At 41.9% G+C, this 18,178-nt stretch overlaps 1 protein-coding gene across 7 annotated transcripts in view; it reads left to right on the forward strand.

Moving 5' to 3' along the window:
• Window positions 1-18,178, forward strand: part of PTPRA (protein tyrosine phosphatase receptor type A) — a 164,454-nt gene that overhangs the window by 109,133 nt on the left and 37,143 nt on the right. For all 7 annotated transcript variants that reach the window (XM_020906289.2, XM_020906291.2, XM_070472333.1 and 4 more), the window contains 3 exons: window positions 9,812-9,896; window positions 11,023-11,096; window positions 11,303-11,439. In XM_020906289.2, the coding sequence (XP_020761948.1) occupies window positions 9,812-9,896; window positions 11,023-11,096; window positions 11,303-11,439 (296 nt within the window). Of the gene's footprint in view, window positions 1-9,811; window positions 9,897-11,022; window positions 11,097-11,302; window positions 11,440-18,178 lie in introns of those variants that run through there.

Below are 18,178 nucleotides of genomic sequence, written 5' to 3' on the forward strand. Positions count from 1 at the left end.
TACCAAAGTACAGTGGTCATGAGTATACTCTCCAGTTGTTATTTAGTCATTGCTAGTTTGAAATCCCAATTTTATTAGTTTTGTTCTAGGGGACTCTGAGACAGAGATTTCATGTAACTGTGAGGCAGTGATGGCAGGAGTATTGGGTAGAGGGTGAGAAATAAGATGCCATGGTATCAGAGCCGAGGCATTAGTCTGTGTGGGCTCTGGAGCTAGATCATCTGAATTTGCATGTTGACTCTACCACTTATGGCAGGGGTAGGGGTAGGTACTTTATCTCCTCTGTCGTCTTTTGCCATTTGCAAGATAGGATGGGAACAAAATTTCGTCCATGGGGTTGTCGTGAGAAATGAGGTGACATTAAACCAGTGCTGGGTCGGCATATAGCAGCTGCTCAGCAGCTCCTACTACCTCTGCCACTCTGTTACTGTTACTCAGATGGATGACTAAAGGGTCAGGAATCTCAGCCATGCAGTCAGAATTGTGGGAACAAGGGTGTTCCACGGTATCCCAAGGCAGGGTCTCACTGCAGCTTACTGCCACAACTGTAGACATTAAGTCATCCTCTGTCCTGTATCTTTTAAACAAAATTCTGCATAAACTTGTCTCATCTTACTTTTTAATGTGCTTAGTACTCAGTCGTGTCCGACTGTTTGCAACCTCGTGGACTGTAGCCCATCAGACTCCTATCTATGGGGATTCTCCAGGCAAGAATACTGGAGTGGATTGCCATGCTCTCTTCCAGGGGATCTAAGACCTTATAACTGATATTTGTTAGATAGCAAGAGTACAGGCTAAAATTTTTCTAACCATAAATTATTTTAAATGTAATCATTTATATAACTTGAGTTTTTTTTGTTGTTGTTGTTGTTTTTTTTTAGATCTGGAATAGTACCCAGTTAGTATTTGTGAAGGAGTTCCTGAGGTACAGAGTTCTACAACCAGGCAGGATAAACATTCTCTTGCATCCTAGAGAGGCTCCTTAAAGTTTCTCAGCTCTCAGATCAGATCACCTGCTCCCCTTGGCTTTCTCTTTCAGTTCTTTTCTAGAGTTGGAATCTAGAAAGGGGCTGACATTCTTGTTAAAGAGATATCTTGAGATTATCATAGTATGTGACATTATTAAGTGAACTTCATTTATAATGGCTTTCTGTTTTGGTGGTTTAGTCACTAAGTCATGTCTGACTCTTGCCCACCGGGCCCTATGTCCATGGGATTTCCCAGGCAAGAATACTGGAGTGGGTTGCAATTTCCTTCTCCAGAGAGTTTTCCTGACCCAGGGATGGAACCCGGGTCTCCTGCATTGCAGGCAGATTCTTTACTGATGAGCTGCCAGGGAAGCCAGGTGGTTTTCTGTAAGCACCTTAAATAATGTATTCACTGAGCACCTATGAGATGCTGAAGATCTGTGGGCAGGCAGTGTCCCCTGTCTCATGGAAGAAGCATGTGAACTCCAAAAATCAGAGTCTACTCAGCTGCATACTGTTGGATATACCATACAAAGTGCTATGAGGAGAGCTTAAAAGGCTCACTATACATGGGGAGTGGGAAGGAGGCATGATGGTGAGTTTTGAGCAGTTTAAATTAATACAGTAACTGAGGAAAATGAGGGCGCATGAGATAGAGTAAAAGCGAGGAGACGTGAAAGAGCCAGTCATGTGTTTGAGGAACTGTGCATGGTTAACTTGCATGAGGTAAGAAGTGGTAGGAGGTAGCCTTAGTGGTGCATTGAGCTCAGGATGTCTCCTGGTGATGTGATGGAAGGAAGGAAGATGGTCAGATTATTGTTTAAGAAAGCTAACTCCAGAGGCCTTAGGGAAGGTGGATGAGTAATAGAAATTAAGGCTTCCAAATGGTTATTTGGCCCAAGACAACAGTGATTGGGTTCACCCCAGAGGTTTGGGCACTTGAGGCAACTTGATGACTTTCACTGTTTTTAGAGCAGTTTACAACCTATGAAGAAGCTCTTAAAACGATGGTGCCTTTGAGAGTTAAATATTTCTGCCAAAAAGTATGAAGACAAGACAAAAAATTGGGCCTTAGGAGTTGAGGCTAGAGGAGTATGGCCTTTACTTCACTGATTATGTTGCAGTTAACCAGGGGGTGTCTTAAGACCTTGGATGATTCACTTGTCTACCTATGCTCAGTCGCTTCAGTCATGTCCAACTCTTTTGTGACCCCATGGACTATAACCTGCCAGGCTCCTCTGTCCAAGGGATTCTGTAGGCAAGAATACTGGAGTGGGTTGCCGTTTATGAGCCCTTTGAATACTATTCCCTTTGTTTTCTTGGAAAGGGAGTATAAGCAAATAGACAACTGTGGTCTGTTTTAGTACTTTTAAAATGCTGCCCTTTAAATGCTGAACTTCTGCTAGAATGGATGGTTAGGGAGTGGGGTGTTGGGGTGGGAGTGGCAGGGAATGGGCCACCGTTCCTGCCTTGGCTGCATCATATAAGGCCATATCTCCAGAGAGCCCAGACCAGGACAAGGCTAATAAGCACAGTGAGATGATGAGTCTGTCCGGTTTGGGAGGAGCTTTTCCTAGTATGGTGACTGGATTATGAGCCTGTCTCCAAGTCTGAGATTTGATACAGGGAACTGTAAATTCTCTCCTCTTTTATTAATAGATCTGGGTCTCCTTCCCTCACACAGGGCTGAGACATCTTTACTATCTGTATTGTCTTTAACTGTATTTTAAAAAACATGGATATAATTCAGATGTCAAGAGGTAAAATCTGACTTTAATTATAGAGGACTGTTCTGGCCTGAAAGCTTGGGAGATAAAATGTTTTTCCAGCAAACTCATAGAAAAAGAGATCAGATTTTGGTTACCAGAGGTGGGGAGTAGGGGGAGGAGAAATTGGATAAAGGCAGTTAGTTCTAGGGATGTACATAATGAGCACTTGTTATTGTCGTTCAGTCACTAAGCCGTGTCCAACTCTTTGTGAACCCATGGGCTGCAGCCTGCCAGGCTTGCCTGTCCTTCACTATCTCCTGGAATTTGCTCGGACTTGTGTCTATTGAGTCAGTGATTCCATTTAACCATCTCATCCTCTGTTGCCCCCTTCTCCTTTTGCCTTCAGTCTTTCCCAGCATCAGGGTCTTTGCCAGTGAGTCAGCTCTTCACATCAGGTGGCCAAAGTATTAGAGCTTTAGCAGCAGTCCTTCCAATGAATATTCATGGTTGATTTCTTTTAGAATTGACTGGTTCCATCTCCTTGCTGTCCAAGGGATTCTCAGGAATCTTCTCTAGCACCACAGTTAGAAAGCATCAATTCTTTGGCACTTAACCTTCTTTATGGTAGAACTCTCACATCTATGCATGACTACTAGAAAAGCCATAGCTTTGACTATACAGACCTTTGTTGGCAAAGTGATGTCTCTGCTTTTGAATATGCTGTCTAGGTTTGTGGTAGCTTTTCTTCCAAGGAGCAAGTGTCTTTTAACTTCATGGCTGCAGTCACTGTCTGCAATGATTTTGGAGCCCAAGAAAATAAAATCTGCCACTATTTCCATTTTTTTCCCCATCTATTTGCCATGAAGTAATGGGACTGGATGTCATGATCTTAATTTTTTGAATGTTGAATTTTAAGCCAGCTTTTTCACTCTCCTCTTTCAGTTTCATCAAGAGGCTCTTTAGTTCCTCTTCACTTTATACCATTAGGGTGGTGGTATCTGCGTGTTTGAGGTTGATATTTCTCCCGGTAGTCTTGATTCCAGCTTTATGACTCATCCAGCCCAGCATTTCGCATGATATACTCTGCATATAAGTTAAATAATCATGGTGACAATATACAGGCTTGACGTACTCCTTTCCCAATTTGAAACCAATCCGTTGCACCTGATCTGGTTCTAACTATTGCTTATAAGTAGCACTACTGTATGTTAAATACAAAAGTTAAGAGAGTAAATTCTAAGTGTTCTCATTGCAAAAAAAAATTTTTTTCTATATATTTAATTTGTGTCCATATAAATCATGGATGTTCCCTAAATTTGCTGTGATAATTGTTTCATGATGTAAGTCAGATCATCATCCTGTACACCTGAAACTTTCTTTTTCTGTGAATGTCACTGCTCTGGGTACCTCATGTAAGTGAGCTCATACCGTATTTGTCCTTTTGTGACTGACTTTTTCACTTAACTTAGTGTCTTCAAGATTCATCCCTATAATGTAACATATGTTTCCTTACTTTTTAAGGCTAAAAACATTTAATTGTATATGTATGCCATGTTTTGCTTATCCATTCATCTGTCAGAAGACATTTAGTTGCTTCTACACTTTAGCTATTGTGACTAATGCTGTTATGAACATGGATATTCTTTTGAGCATATACCCGGAAGTGGAATTGCTGAATCATAAGGTAATTCTATTTCTTGTAGAATTGCCATACTGTTTTCCACAGCAGCTACACCATTTTTACTTTTCTACCAATGCTGGCCAACACTTTTCTAGGACCTTTTATAATAGCCATCCTGATAAGTGTGAGATTGCTCCTCATTTTATAGTGGCTATTTTAAATTGATACAGGGTCCTCTTGCACAAATTGCAGTATATTTTGAAGATTTACCCTATTTTTTATATTACCTCTTCTGTCTTTGATGTTTGTGACGGTCTCCTGTAGGACTCTGGTTGAACTTTACTCTGGAGCACTGAGGGGATTGGAATGTGCTCACTGTAGGGTAATGGCATTGTGAATATGTTAAGAATTCTTATTTTATAGTGATGTATTCTGAAGTAACTACAGTTGAAATGATATGTCTCAGATTTGCCTTAATATATGCAACAGGTATAGACCAGTGGTTCTCAGTTCAGGGTGACTTTTCCCCTAGAAAACACTTGGCAACATCTGATGGTGATTTTTGGGCTTCCCCTGGTGGTTCAGTTGTTAAAGAGTCCACCTGCAGTGCAGGAGGCCCATGTTGAACCCCTGGGTCAGGAAGGTTCCCTGGTGAAGGAAATGGCAAGCCACTCCAGTATTCTTGCCTGGAAAATCCCATGGACAGAGGAGCCTGGCACGCTACAGTCCATGGGATCGCAAAGGGTAGGACACGACTTAGTGACTTAACCACAGAAGCTGATTTTGGTCATCACAATTAAGGGTTTTCTACTGGCATCTAGTAGCTAGAGACCAGAGATGTTGTTAAACATCCTATGGTGCACACGACAACCACCTACAACAGAGAATTAGTTATCCCACAGTGTTAATTAGTGTGCAGCTGAGAAACCTAGACCTAGTAAAGATGAAAAAACTGGCATGTGATGATACTATTGAAGTGAAAAGATAAGTGCATAGGGATTTATTGTAGTGTTCTCTTTTCCCTTGTGGGAGTTTGCAAGTTTTCTATAATAAGGTATAAAATATATATGGAGCTTCTATTTATTTCTATATATTTAATAAAGGAGCCATCAGTACACTTCCTTTCTGTATAGAGCACTGTTTTTCCAACTGAACCAGGATTAGATACCACAGCTTGTCGGTATACAAGCTGTGGTTGGTGAGCCTTTGGTTAAATACCCTGCTACCTCAGAGCCTACTTTTATCCCTAGTCCTGGTTGACTCTTGAGTTTGAGGTGTTTCTCGGCCCAGGCTGGTAGAACTAGTACTACCTCTCAACTGGAGCTTCTTTAGCTCTCATCTCTTTAGCAGTCTAATTCCATCTGCTTTGTCTTCCACAGATCCCTCAAAGTTTCTGGTCTACTGATGCCACTCTATTTCTTCTATCATTTCAGTGTCCTTTTGGCAAGAGAAAAAAATAAAATTGTGGATTCAGCCCACTATCTTGAGCCAGATGTCTTCTAATTACCTTCTTTTAATACCTGATATACAGCCCTCTGTGATTGGCATTGAACTGAGACATAATATGGTGATAAATCATTTTAATTCTTTTATTCATTCACTCAGTGTAGTCCATCTAGTGTTTGTTCAGCACCCACTATGTGTGAAATTCTGTACTAGGTGTTAAGCATATGGTGAGAAGCAAAGCAAATATATAATCCTTGCCTTTATGGAATTTAGGGTATAAAGGAGGGATACTCATAATCAATTTTACTCAAATAAATACAGAATGTAAGGGGTATTTTCAAAGGAAATAACAGTGTTCTGGGCAAATTTTAAAAAAAAGCTAACATTGACTGTGTATGTAATTGTGTGCAAGTAACTGTGCCAAGAACTTTACGTGGATAATCTCATTTAATCTTTAGAATAACTGATTTTAGAGATAGGGAAACTAAGACTTACCTAATTTAATATTAAGTCAGAAAAGACCTCTCTGGAAAAAGGAATACCTGAAATGAGAACTGAATGTCTAGGGAGTTCAGTTCAGTTCAGTCACTCAGTCATGTCCGACTCTTTGCGACCTCATGGACTGCAGTACTCCAGGCCTCCCTGTCCATCACCAACTCCCAGAGTTTACTCAAACTCCTGTCCGTTGAGTCGGTGATGCCATCATCTCATCCTTTGTTGTCCCTTTCTGCCTTCAATCTTTCCCAGCACCAGGGTCTTTTCAAATGACTAGGAGTTAGCCAGGTCAAATCAAGAATGGAGGAACGCTAAATACAACAGAAGGAATAGGGTTCAAAGGCCCAAGGAAAGAGTGAACCCAGCATGGAAGGCTGCCAATGACTGAAGTTTAGTGAGCAATGAAAGAGTGGAGAAGACAGAAAAAGCAGGGGCTAAATTGGGGAGGTTGTTACTGGCCAAGGTAAGGATATTAGATTTCAGTCTAAAGGCCTGGGAAACCTTGGAAGGTTTTACATAAGTGGAGACTGTGATCTGATTTGCTTTGTTCAAGATCACTGTCCCTGCTTTGTGGAAAATGGACTGGCAAGGGACAGCGGCTTACTGTGATTCAGATGAGAAAAGACAAAGATTTAGACTAGAGTGATAGCAAAAGAAGGGAAAAAAGGCAGACAAATTTGAGGTGTTGGTTTTACTACCAAGACATTACTTGCAGGGACTTCCCTGGTGATCCAGTGGTTTAGAATCTGTCTTGCAACGCAAGGGACGGAGGTTCAATCCCTGGTCAGGGAATGAAGATCCCGCATGCCACAGAGCAACTAAGCCCACGCCCCACAACTAAGACACAACGCAGCCCAAAAAATACGATGAGAGACTATTTGTAAAAACAAACAAAATATTACTTGCAGCTGAGTTGCATATAGAAGATAAGCCTAAGGAAGAAATTAAGGGAATTCTTACATTTCTTAGGTGAGCAGTAGGGTGGATGGATGGCAGTGCTAACTACTGAGTTACTGGTGAAGGAAACTTTTTTAAATGCAGGAAGGTGGCATGGCCTGTGAGATTTAAAGTAGAGGTAAGATCGTTTCAGAAAAGTTTGAAGAAAAGTCTGACCAAGCAGTGCAGATGTGGAAATTGCTAGCATATAACTTGAGCTTCCAGCCTGATCTGATCAACTGGATGAGTATTGAGAAGAGTGCCAAGGACAAAGCCCTGAGTAAATCAGACGTTTAAAGTTCTGTGTGAGAAAAGGAACAACTGATAAGGGAAGATATGAAGCAGCCAAGGAACAGAAAGAAGAGTGCTTTCTCGTGGAAACTGAAGAGAAGAAAGTTCTTCAAAAGGGAGGGAATAGTCAGCCAGTTTGAATGCTCATTTTAATATGAGATTCACATACCAGGGTATGTTTGAAAACTGCCATCAACAAAGAAGCATGCTATGATATTTCCCATCTCTTTAAAAACAGACAAACTTTCCATCCTGCCTCTGCCTCCAGCTGCTGCTTTTCTCTGCATCTCTTGATGATGAAAGTCCTCACCTCAGATAAGGAATCGGTGTCTCACTGTCTTTTCTTTCCATCTTTATTTCATTCCATTTGGGCTTTCTCAATAACTTAACTGAAACCAGTCTTTTGAAAAGGTTACCAATAACTACCCTCTTGTCAAATTAAGTTTCACTTCTCTGTTTTCATCCTACTTAATCTGTCTATAGTATTTGCCTGAGTTGATTACTCCCACCGTCTTGAAAAACTCTTCTTGGCTTTCATGACACCACATTCTCCTGGGTTACCTCCTACATTAAGACTGCTACTTAAAGTTAGTTTGACTACCTGGTCTTTTTAAGAATGTAAGTCTATTTATATATCTCCCCTGTTCAAACCCCTCCAGTGACATAGTGTTTCTCATCACATTCAGAATTAAGTCCACACTCATTACCGTGGAGTGCAAAGTCTTCTCATTCCTGCCCACCTCTCTAGCCACATCTTGTACCAAATCTGGTCTTTGTGCTCTTTCTTGAACCCACCAAACTGTTAAGGACTCCTATGCTCACTAGTCCCTGGGCCTAGAAAATTCTTTGGACAGACCTTTTTATGATACACTTCTTCACATTATTTACACCTCTGCTCAGTATAACTACTTCAGACCTTCCAAGACTACTCTAATTTAGCCAGCCACTGCCCTCTCCCAAAGCCCATCACTCTGTATCCCCTTACCCTTCTTTTCATCATGTATCTTATCTCTGAAATTGTTTATGATCAGTTTTCTCCTTCATCCCCCAGAATGTCAGCTCTCTGTCAGTTGTCTGTTTAATCACTTCTCTACTCCCAGTGAATGGAACAGTGTCTGGCATACAGTGTGGGTCCATAAGTATTTTTGGGATGAATGCTAGTAAGAGGTTGAATCAGATGAGGGTGGGAATGTTTCCGTTGGATTCGGCAATATGCTATTTGTTGGTGTCCTTCATGAGGAATTTAAAGGGTGCACTCAGGGTAGGTGTCAGAGCAAAACAGTGTGGAGTACCCAGAGGTAAGAGGTTAGAGAAGACAACTGTTTTATAAGATAACTGTTGTGAGAAGCTAACTGTGAAGAGAGACATGGGACTGGCTGTTGGTGGTAGGAAGAAGATCAATGAGATCAAGACAACAGATATTTGAGGTGACAGTAACAGATGTAATACAGACCACATGTGACAGGATTGACTTTTACATGGAGGGATCTGCTGCAGAGGGCAGAAAGTGATGCTGCTAGAAAAGGTGGAAAATGGTGAAGATAGTTACAAATTCATACTGGTCGTGTAGTTCGTGGCAGGGGCATGAAAGTGCAGGCGGAGGGTGAGGCTCATTATGGGTGGAAAGGAAGCCAGGCCCTGTGGAATGGAGGGCAGAGTTGCTGTATCTCCTCCAGGCCAGATGTTGCTGCAGTTGGGGTGCTGGTGGAAAGAGGTAGAAAAGGATGACTGTGGAAAGAGGTAGAAAAGAGTAACCAGCAGTTTTAGACACACAGTGCTTAAAGATCCAATAATGTCTCCTTGCTTTAATCAGGAACAATATTCTCTGTTCCAGGAAACTGTTTGCATTTATGGTAGGAAAATTGTCCTTTTTCCTTTCTCTCCCATCTTCATGGAGCCCACTGAGCCTGGGAGAAAGTACACTGTTGGGCCTACACCCCAGCTTGCTATCAGGATTGGATGTGTTCATGCTTTATAATATTTGAGTGTTTCTTACATGCTGAGCACTGGTTTTGTCTTAGGCTCTGTAGCAATGAAAGAAGCAGTCTCTGCTTTCAAAGAACTTTCATTCTAATGTAGGAAAACGGAGAATAAACATAACGTATGATAAGTGAGGTCGGGTGGGCATGTCGCCTTTACCCTGCTCTACCCTCCTCTTCACCCAGTAACCCTGGGCTGGCACTCTTTTCTTTTCTCCCTCTCTTCCTCCCCATGCCCAGCCATCTGTCAATACATAAGCATTTGGAAGAGCTGTTCTTCCTCATCTGAGTGTTTCCCTGAGCAGCAGACTCAAGCCTTCCATTACCTACAGTGGTTAACAACATGTTTTGTTCTCTTGATTTCAGATGAGACGCCAATTATTGCAGTGATGGTGGCCCTGTCCTCTCTGCTAGTGATCGTGTTTATTATCATAGTTTTGTACATGTTAAGGTGAGCATGCTGATGCTTCTGCATTCTTGTGGACTCTGTTTCAGTACCCCCGGTTCTGGATAAGCCCACAAGTCCAAAAGACAGTAAGATAAGGACAATGAATGGGATAGAGGGAATGACTCATGGTAGCGTTCCTAAGATTAAAATTCTGCTTAAAAATGTTTTTAAAATTTTATATAGTCTTAAAACCCAGCCCCTTCCCTTTGCTTCCATCTGTCCCAAGTCCAGTCCCTCAACTCCAGTTCATCCTAAAGCCCAGGACCGTGGTTTAGAGGTTGAGGGAAGACGCCACAGTCTGTTGTTACTGATCAGCATTTTAAGGTCTTTAGATCTAGCCCTATTGAAACAACCCCTGAAAGCGCCCCAGTGAAAATTATGTGTTCAGTAAAGGTTTACTTTATTTCTTGTTGGGGCTTTGACCCCAAACCCCTCTAGGGCCCCTGACTCAGCATGCTGAACGGAACCATGTAAGCAACAGGGTTCCTCTTACTGACTTTCTTCCAGGGTCTTCTAGATGATACTCCTCAAACAGGGAGCAAAAGCCAGGAAGGGAAACCCAAGGGAGGGAAGTGAGAGGTACATTTGTTCTTTTCCTACTGGAGTCACTGCCCTGACTGAGTTTAACTCTGTCCTTATTTTTGGCTTAAGCTGCTCTGGGCTCCCTCTGTTCTTCTGAATGGATAAAGAGAGGGGAACCTCGTACACCCCTATAGTTTGTCTTGTGTCTCCTATCTTTCTGGAGGAGACTTGTGGCCAGACCTGTGCCAACAAGTCTGAAGCTCTGAGTTTCTCTCTTATTACACCCAGAAAGTACCAGGATTTTTGTTTGATACTCTTTTATCTCCCTCCACTTTATTATACCCACATATCCTACCCAGCGTCTCCACCTGTGATTTGCAGCAAATCCTGGAACTGGAACTGTGCAGAGGAGCCATTCCAACGAGAACATACTGTGGGGTGTCCTGGGTTGAATTCTAGTGTGCTAAGCAGGAGCACACTGAGGTGCTCAGTCTCCACTGGAGCTGCCTCAGTGTGTAAAGGCTGAATTGATAAGTGGAGCTACAAACCGGTGATTGGGCTCTCTGACTCCATGCTTAGTGTTTCACTGTGAACATTTTCTCATTAGGTTTAAGAAATACAAGCAAGCTGGGAGCCATTCCAATTCTTTCCGCTTATCCAATGGCCGCACTGAGGATGTGGGTAAGACACCCCGAATGACGTGGGGGACTTTCATGGAGAAGAAAAATCAAGAAAATAGGAGTTTCCCCACCTTAAAAGAAAAAAAGAATTGAGAGTAGCACTAGTGTTTAAATGCCTGGCCCATGAGCTCGAGCCCATAATTTGGTCTCCAGAGAAAGGCTGTGTCCCAAAGGCACCTGACCAACCTTCCCCCTTATGCACTGCAGAACCCCAGAGCGTACCACTTCTGGCCAGGTCCCCAAGCACCAACAGGAAGTATCCGCCCCTGCCTGTGGACAAGCTGGAAGAGGAGATTAACCGGAGAATGGCTGATGACAATAAGCTCTTCAGAGAGGAATTCAACGTGAGTTCTTTGCTGAGGCTGGTGTATCAGCAGGGAGAAGGCAGACCTAAGGTCAAGCCTTTTGAGTGATGGGGTAGAAAACAGGTTTCTAATGGGTTCAGAGGTACGAAATTTTTACCAGGTTCATCTGACTTCTTTCCTATGTGATCATGGACAGGAAATGAAAAAAAAAAAAAAAATTGCCTTGCCTCCCTCATCTACCCATCTATCCATTCATTCATCATTGCGTCTGTTACTTTTGTTTACTTATCCAGAATCTAACATATGTGAGGTGCCAGGGTTTTGCGAGGGGAGCAAAAGCAGATAGTCCCTGCATTCAGGGAACTTGGTGTGTAAGTTCAAACAGAGTATAGAACATGAAGAACTGGAAGACATGAAGAACTGGTGCTGAGGCATGGGAACCTGCATTAAGAGGTATAGCCTTTAGAGTCTAGAGCCAAGGGCTCCCAGGGTATCTTGTGTAGACAATAGGAGGAAGTCATTGTGGAAAATGAAGACCATGGCAGATTGCAGGGCACAGGCCTCATCTTGGGTAGTATTTACATTTGTATATTTTATAACTCCCTCAAGAAAGCAGACCATGTTTGTGAATCTACCAGTTGCTGATCCCAGTCCACTAATTCAGAATTTACTTTAAAAAAAAAAAAATGTTTTAATTGAGACCCAATCATAGGCAAGGGCATTGGGGAAAGGCAGATGGGGAACATTCCAGGTACTGGGAATATCAGAATCAATCTGTCAGTAGTGACGGTGGGTGAGGGAAGACACATTCAAATAATAATAAAAGCTGTGAGTGGCTGAAAAGCAGAGACTTGAGGGAGATGAAAATGTAGAAGACTGAGCCAGACTGTAGATCCTGTAGACTGTCATGAGGGAGGTGGAAAGCCACAGACCAGCCAGGTTTGTATTTTGAAAAAAATGACTCAGACTGGTGGTTAGGAAATAGCCAGGATAGAAAAGAAAATGGGGAGACCAGGATAGAAACAGGAAATACAGTTAGGGGCTGCAGCAGTTAGACCAGAGGTGCTGATCAGACGGATGTAAAGTGGTAATGATTAGGGAGAGGGGAGTGGATTTGAGGACACAAAAACAGTTCCAGAATTGGCTAATTCATCAACCTGGGCATTGCTGAACTCTCAGTCTCATTTATACCTTTCCACTCAGCCATGTGTCAGCCCTGTTTCTTAGGCTGGGTCCCCTCATGATGCCAAAATGGCTTCCCCGGGAATTCCCTGGTGATCCAGTGATTAGGACACTACACATTCTGTGCTGAGGGCCTGGGTTCAGTCCTTGGTTGGGGAACTAAGATCCCATAAACCATGCAACGCAGCCCCCCCCCTCCCCCCCCCCCCGCCCCAAAGTAATGGTTGCCCTAGTTGTAGGCACAAATGGAGATAAAGCTTCTAGGGACTTACCTGGTCACATATTCTTTCACAAACTAGTCACAGGCAAGGGAGAAATAGACTTACTGCAGCTGGTGGAGACCAATCCATATTATTCCTGTGTCATATAGAAGATGGGTGGATAACCCATAGAATGGGAGCTCTTATAGCAAGGAGGAGAGGAGGAATGATTATTGGGTGGGTGGGTCACCACTCATTTGCTCCACCACTGAAGGGCTTGGAGTGCAGAGTGATGTGGTCAGAGTTACAGTCTGAGAAAATCACTAGCTACAATTTGGAGAATAGATGGAAGGGAAGCAAGAGGTGAAGCAGAAGACCATTTACCATGGAAGAGTTAAGTAATAACTTGGACCCCTTTTTCTGGCTGTTAGAAGAACACCACCATTTAATACTCATTGTTGACTAAGAACATTTCACCTTATCCCACAAGATAGCACCCTAGCCTCAACACTATAGCTAGGTCTCCAGTAGGTATTCTGTTGTTTTGTAATTGTGGTGTAAGCTACTTCTGAGTAATGAGTATGTAACCTTGTAGCCATATTTTTTCTGTAAAATGAGTTCTTTGTTTGGAGATAATTCCCCGAGATCCCGTAACAAATATCTGGGTAGAGGTGGTGTTCCTCAGAGGCACAGTAGGCAAATTCAGATAGGTATTGTGACAGCCAGTTGCCGTGCCACCGTGACCACATATGTGCAGTTGGGGTGGTGAGGGAAAGAGCCGATCAACATCTCTTGGCTTCTTGCAGTGAGTGCCATCTGGTGAGCATACACAGGGAGCATAATACGTATTTCCTGTCTTTCTTGTCCAGTTATCTGCTACCCAGGGGTCAGCTCAGATCTTGATATCCAGTGAAGTGGATAGTGTGATACCTTGCTTGAAGTTCTGTTCACCAGATGAATTTCTCTTTTATTCAGAATGATACCTAAGTAGATTATCCATCTACCTCCAGAATGGGCTAGCGTGACTCACAGAGCCATTTGTACACTAGGCTGGACTTTTTTCTCCTTTAGTCAACTGTTAGTATCATCAGGAAGTCAGTGGAATCTATTGAAGGAGTGGGTGTGTGGCATGTGTTCTGTACACATCAATTTCAGCTGAATTCTGGACATTTCCCAATTTAGAGCTTATACTTATATAATACTAAGTTTGGGCTTCCCAGGTGGCTCAGTGGTAAAGAATCGGCCTGCCAATGCAGGAGACGTGGGTTCAGTGTCTGAATCAGGAAGATCCCCTGGAGAAGGAAATGGCAACCTACTCCAGTGTTCTTTTTTTATTTTGCTTTATTTGGCTGTGTCAGGTCTTGGTTGCAGCATGCAGAATATTTGATCTTCATTGTAGCATGCAGGATCTTTTTAGCTGTAGTGTGGGAACTCTTAGTTGTGGCATGTGGGATCTTGTCCCCTGACCAGGATCAAACCCAGGCTGCCTGCATTGGGAGTGTGGTATCTTAGCCACTGACTACCAGGGAAGTCCCCCCACTCTAGTATTCTTGCCCGGAAAATCCCATGGACAGAGGAGCTTGGTGGGCTATAGTCCATGGGGTTGCCAAAGAGACACGACTGAACGACCTAGCAACACTAAGTTTATAATGAGCAGTTAAAGTCATGGATATCTAGTGTCCCATGGCCAGGCTTACATCATTACCAGAGCCCAATGCTAAACTGGAGCATGATGTTGCTGACAGGATCATGATCTTGTCCCCAGATTGTGAGGTTTTTTCATTACAGTTCTCCTGCTCAGCTTTACCCAGAGACACTTAGGGCCCCCAAAATCTACCAGAATTCATTTCTCTGGCCTAGATCAGCTAGAAAGCCTTCTCTTTTCAGATCACTCAACAAATGAGTCAGAGCAGGACACCAGCATGAGATGTGTTGTCTCCAAAATCTGCAATGGCCCAGCAAGCATCACTCCTCCTCCTTGAAGTGGGCGGAGGTTGGAGGCACAGGGGCAAGGAGCAGCAAGTTGTTCTTTATGGTAGACGGTGACGTGCTGTGGGCCTTTGACTTTCAGAAAACTTGGCCTAGGTGGCAAGCCACTGTATTTTTATTTTTATGTCTATCATGTACGTCTAAGATACATAATATCCTGTTTTTCAAGTTCTGTTAGCTTCTTGTTATCAGCATAGTTGTCAGGGTGATGTCCTGTGAAACTAAGACAAAACCCCAGTGAACCAGCTCACAGCAGAGAGAGGTCAGGATGACTGATCACTGAAAGCTGCTCCTGCCATGAGGAGGGGAACTGCATCATGTAGTCTTTGCATCGTAGAGGAAAAAATAAGTACACCTGCCTTATTAATAGTGAAATTCCAGGTACCAGGGGTTGTATTAATCTTAAGGAAGGCGAGCACACGTGAAAAAGCAACTGCAGTCTGCAGCTCCACATGATTTGTGTATGCTATTATACTGACGTTCCTAAAAACTGTCATCTCATCTATTTGGTAACTTACATGGGAGTAATAGGAAGCATCAGAATAGTTAATACTAGCAGTTACGGAGCACTTGCTTCATGCCATCACTAAACTCACACATGTAAATGGGTTATCTCATTGTTACCCACAACTTTTAAGTCTCCTGTAGCAGTTAGGATCTCTGTGACTTGCCTCGGACCTAGCCTTTTGATAAAGGGAGATTATTACTCCAGCAGCTTGCATTTGTTTTGGAGGTTATGGTGTGGCCTCTGAAGCTTTTTTCATCTCACTAAGATCAAGAATCCCATTTTGGTGTCAGTTCCTCCTTCTAAAAGATTCAGGTGCTTTCCTCACCAATGTGCACCCTCTATTAAGGCATGCATTATAGATCCCATTAAGGACATGGTGAAGATATCAGTAAGAAAGAAGGTTGAACCTGTTGGATCCCCTATAACACTGATCTCTAGTTTGTGCTAAGGGCTTTCTAGCTTTTCATTGAACCCAGCTTTCAGTCCAGGTTCCCACTGGCCGCTCCACCACTAGAATTGTGGCCAGTTTCCTAAGCAGGTATACTAACTGCAGAAGTTCAGTTAACCATGCTATAACTAGAAATCTGACCCTATTCAAAAATTAGAATTAGATCCCTCCTTGATCTAATATCCTCAAAATCTATATCAACAGTTAATCCTATGGTTTTGATGATCCAACTCAGTGAATTCCTGCAGTTTATTCTGGGTGTTAGTTCTTTGCTTTTCTACCTTCTTTATGTATATTTCCTCCAGATTGTGTTATGCTTGCATCCTGATTATCCATGAGCAATGAGAGCTGGGTTGTGGAGCAGTTTTCATCATGAAAGCAGGATGCAGTGAAGAGCATAATAGAGATTTTTAGAAGTTGGTTTTCTCCAACTGTTCTGTTTCATTTTTGCATCATTTCAATTATCTCACTTGATAATTGAAGAGATAATTATCTCACTAGATCATTGAAAGCCTTGTCTTTCACATGACCAACCAAGGAAAGATGCGAATTCCATTGGCAATCAGTAAAATTCTGAAACCTTAACTTTTGGTTCAGCAAATACATAGCACAGTCATAGAAGGGCCCTGAGTTTTATGCTATCTTTGGAGATGAATATTTGATGTTGGAGCTGGTCTTTCTCTTGTTTTGTTGTCTAAAATTGTTAGGAATAATTCTATTACTTGGTTTCAGTGTCTCTCGCCTCCTTTGAATTGGGACTCCCCTCTCCCTAAATTCCTTCACCATCAGCTGGAACACATCCCAGGTGATTGCAAGTCAGTAATTGAAACAACTGTTGTAGAGCCACGAGGTATTGGTGGCTTGCTCTTGTCATAATGAAAACTGACTAACAGTTCCTTTCCCTTCATCTGAACTTGGTGTTTAGGTTCATATCACCCACATTTCCCCCATCAGTCTCTCATGTACAACCCCACCCTCTGTTACTAACTGCTAAATGAGTTTAAAAACAAGAGAAGTCATGTCAATTAAGCAAAAAATTAAAACCATCAATTGGGAAGATACTGGGGAAGCTGGCAGAATCAAAAGATGAGATAGACAACCAGCCCCTGGACAGAGCAGATCCTATCTTGGTGGTTCTGGGCCCTCTAAGGAAGCCTCTGCTGCTTCCTGAGTTTCAAAAATCCTAGAAGAGAGAATCTAGGTGGCACAGTGTAGGTACAGTGTGACTGTGCTTGCATTGGTCAGCCCTGACAGGAAAGAGGAGAAATAACCATAGGACAAACACACCAATTTGTGTTCACTATCATAGAATAATATTCTTGTAATCATAGTGTGTTTTGTAAACAAAACAAAATTCAGAAGCTAGAATGGAATAGATTGAAAGATAATAAATATATTAAAATGTTAAGTGTCTCTTAAAAATGACACCTTAAAAAAGTGGCCAACTGGAAGAAACTATTTGCCACAGGTAGACAGAGAATTTTCCATAACATATAGAGATTTCTCCAAACCTATGAGAAAAAAGTAAACGTTTCAGGAGAAAAATCAGCAGTTCAGGGAAGAAAAACAAATGGTCTATAAACATAGGAAAAATAAACTCAGCTATATCTAGTAATCAGGAAATCCAGATTAAAATGAACCATTTTGGGGGGCCTGTTAGATTTGAAAATTTTCAAAGATTGATATCAAGTATGGACAGAGGTATGGGGATAAAGACAGTCTTACACACAGGTAGGAGGAGTTTAAGTTGATAGAGCTTTGGGAGGATGATTTGGCAGTATCAACCAAATTTCAAATGCTTATACTATCTGACCTAATTTATGACTCTTAACAGAAAAACCACATGTGTATTTTTATAAGGATGTTCATTATAGCATTACTTATAATAGCAAAGAAAGTAAAATGAAAAGTATTTATTAGATAGCCTAGTGGCTAAATGATTTCTCTCATCTATTATGAAATTCTTTATTGTCATTAAAATAAATATCAACATAGACAAATATGGGGGGGAAATCACTATTGTGGGGACTTCACATGGTATAATCTCCTTTAAAAAGCATATGTATGTCTGTGTGTGAGTGTATTAATGCTTTTATTTATTTTATTTTATTTTTTTAAGTCTGAAGGATCACTGTGAACTGTAATCAGTGGTTGCCTACAAGAATGGGTAGAAGATAAGAAAGATGATAGGGAACTTCCACTTTCTACTGAACTATTTGACTTTCTTTTACAGCAAGCATAGTTTTAGATAATATTTTTAAAAGCAGACTTTAAAAAAATTTTTAATATGGTAAATAAAGCTATTCAAGCTAATTAGCTTTAGCATAATATCCATTATGCTTTAATGGATGTGTAGCATATAGAATAAAGAGTTGGTGTACCCAGCATGAGCTGTGCCAAGAGTCTTGTGGTCTCTGTGAAAAGGAATGACATTAAGTGGGAATTTGTTTT

The sequence above is a fragment of the Odocoileus virginianus genome, chromosome 9, assembly GCF_023699985.2.
Source record: "Odocoileus virginianus isolate 20LAN1187 ecotype Illinois chromosome 9, Ovbor_1.2, whole genome shotgun sequence".
NCBI classification, from domain to species: Eukaryota; Metazoa; Chordata; class Mammalia; order Artiodactyla; family Cervidae; genus Odocoileus; species Odocoileus virginianus.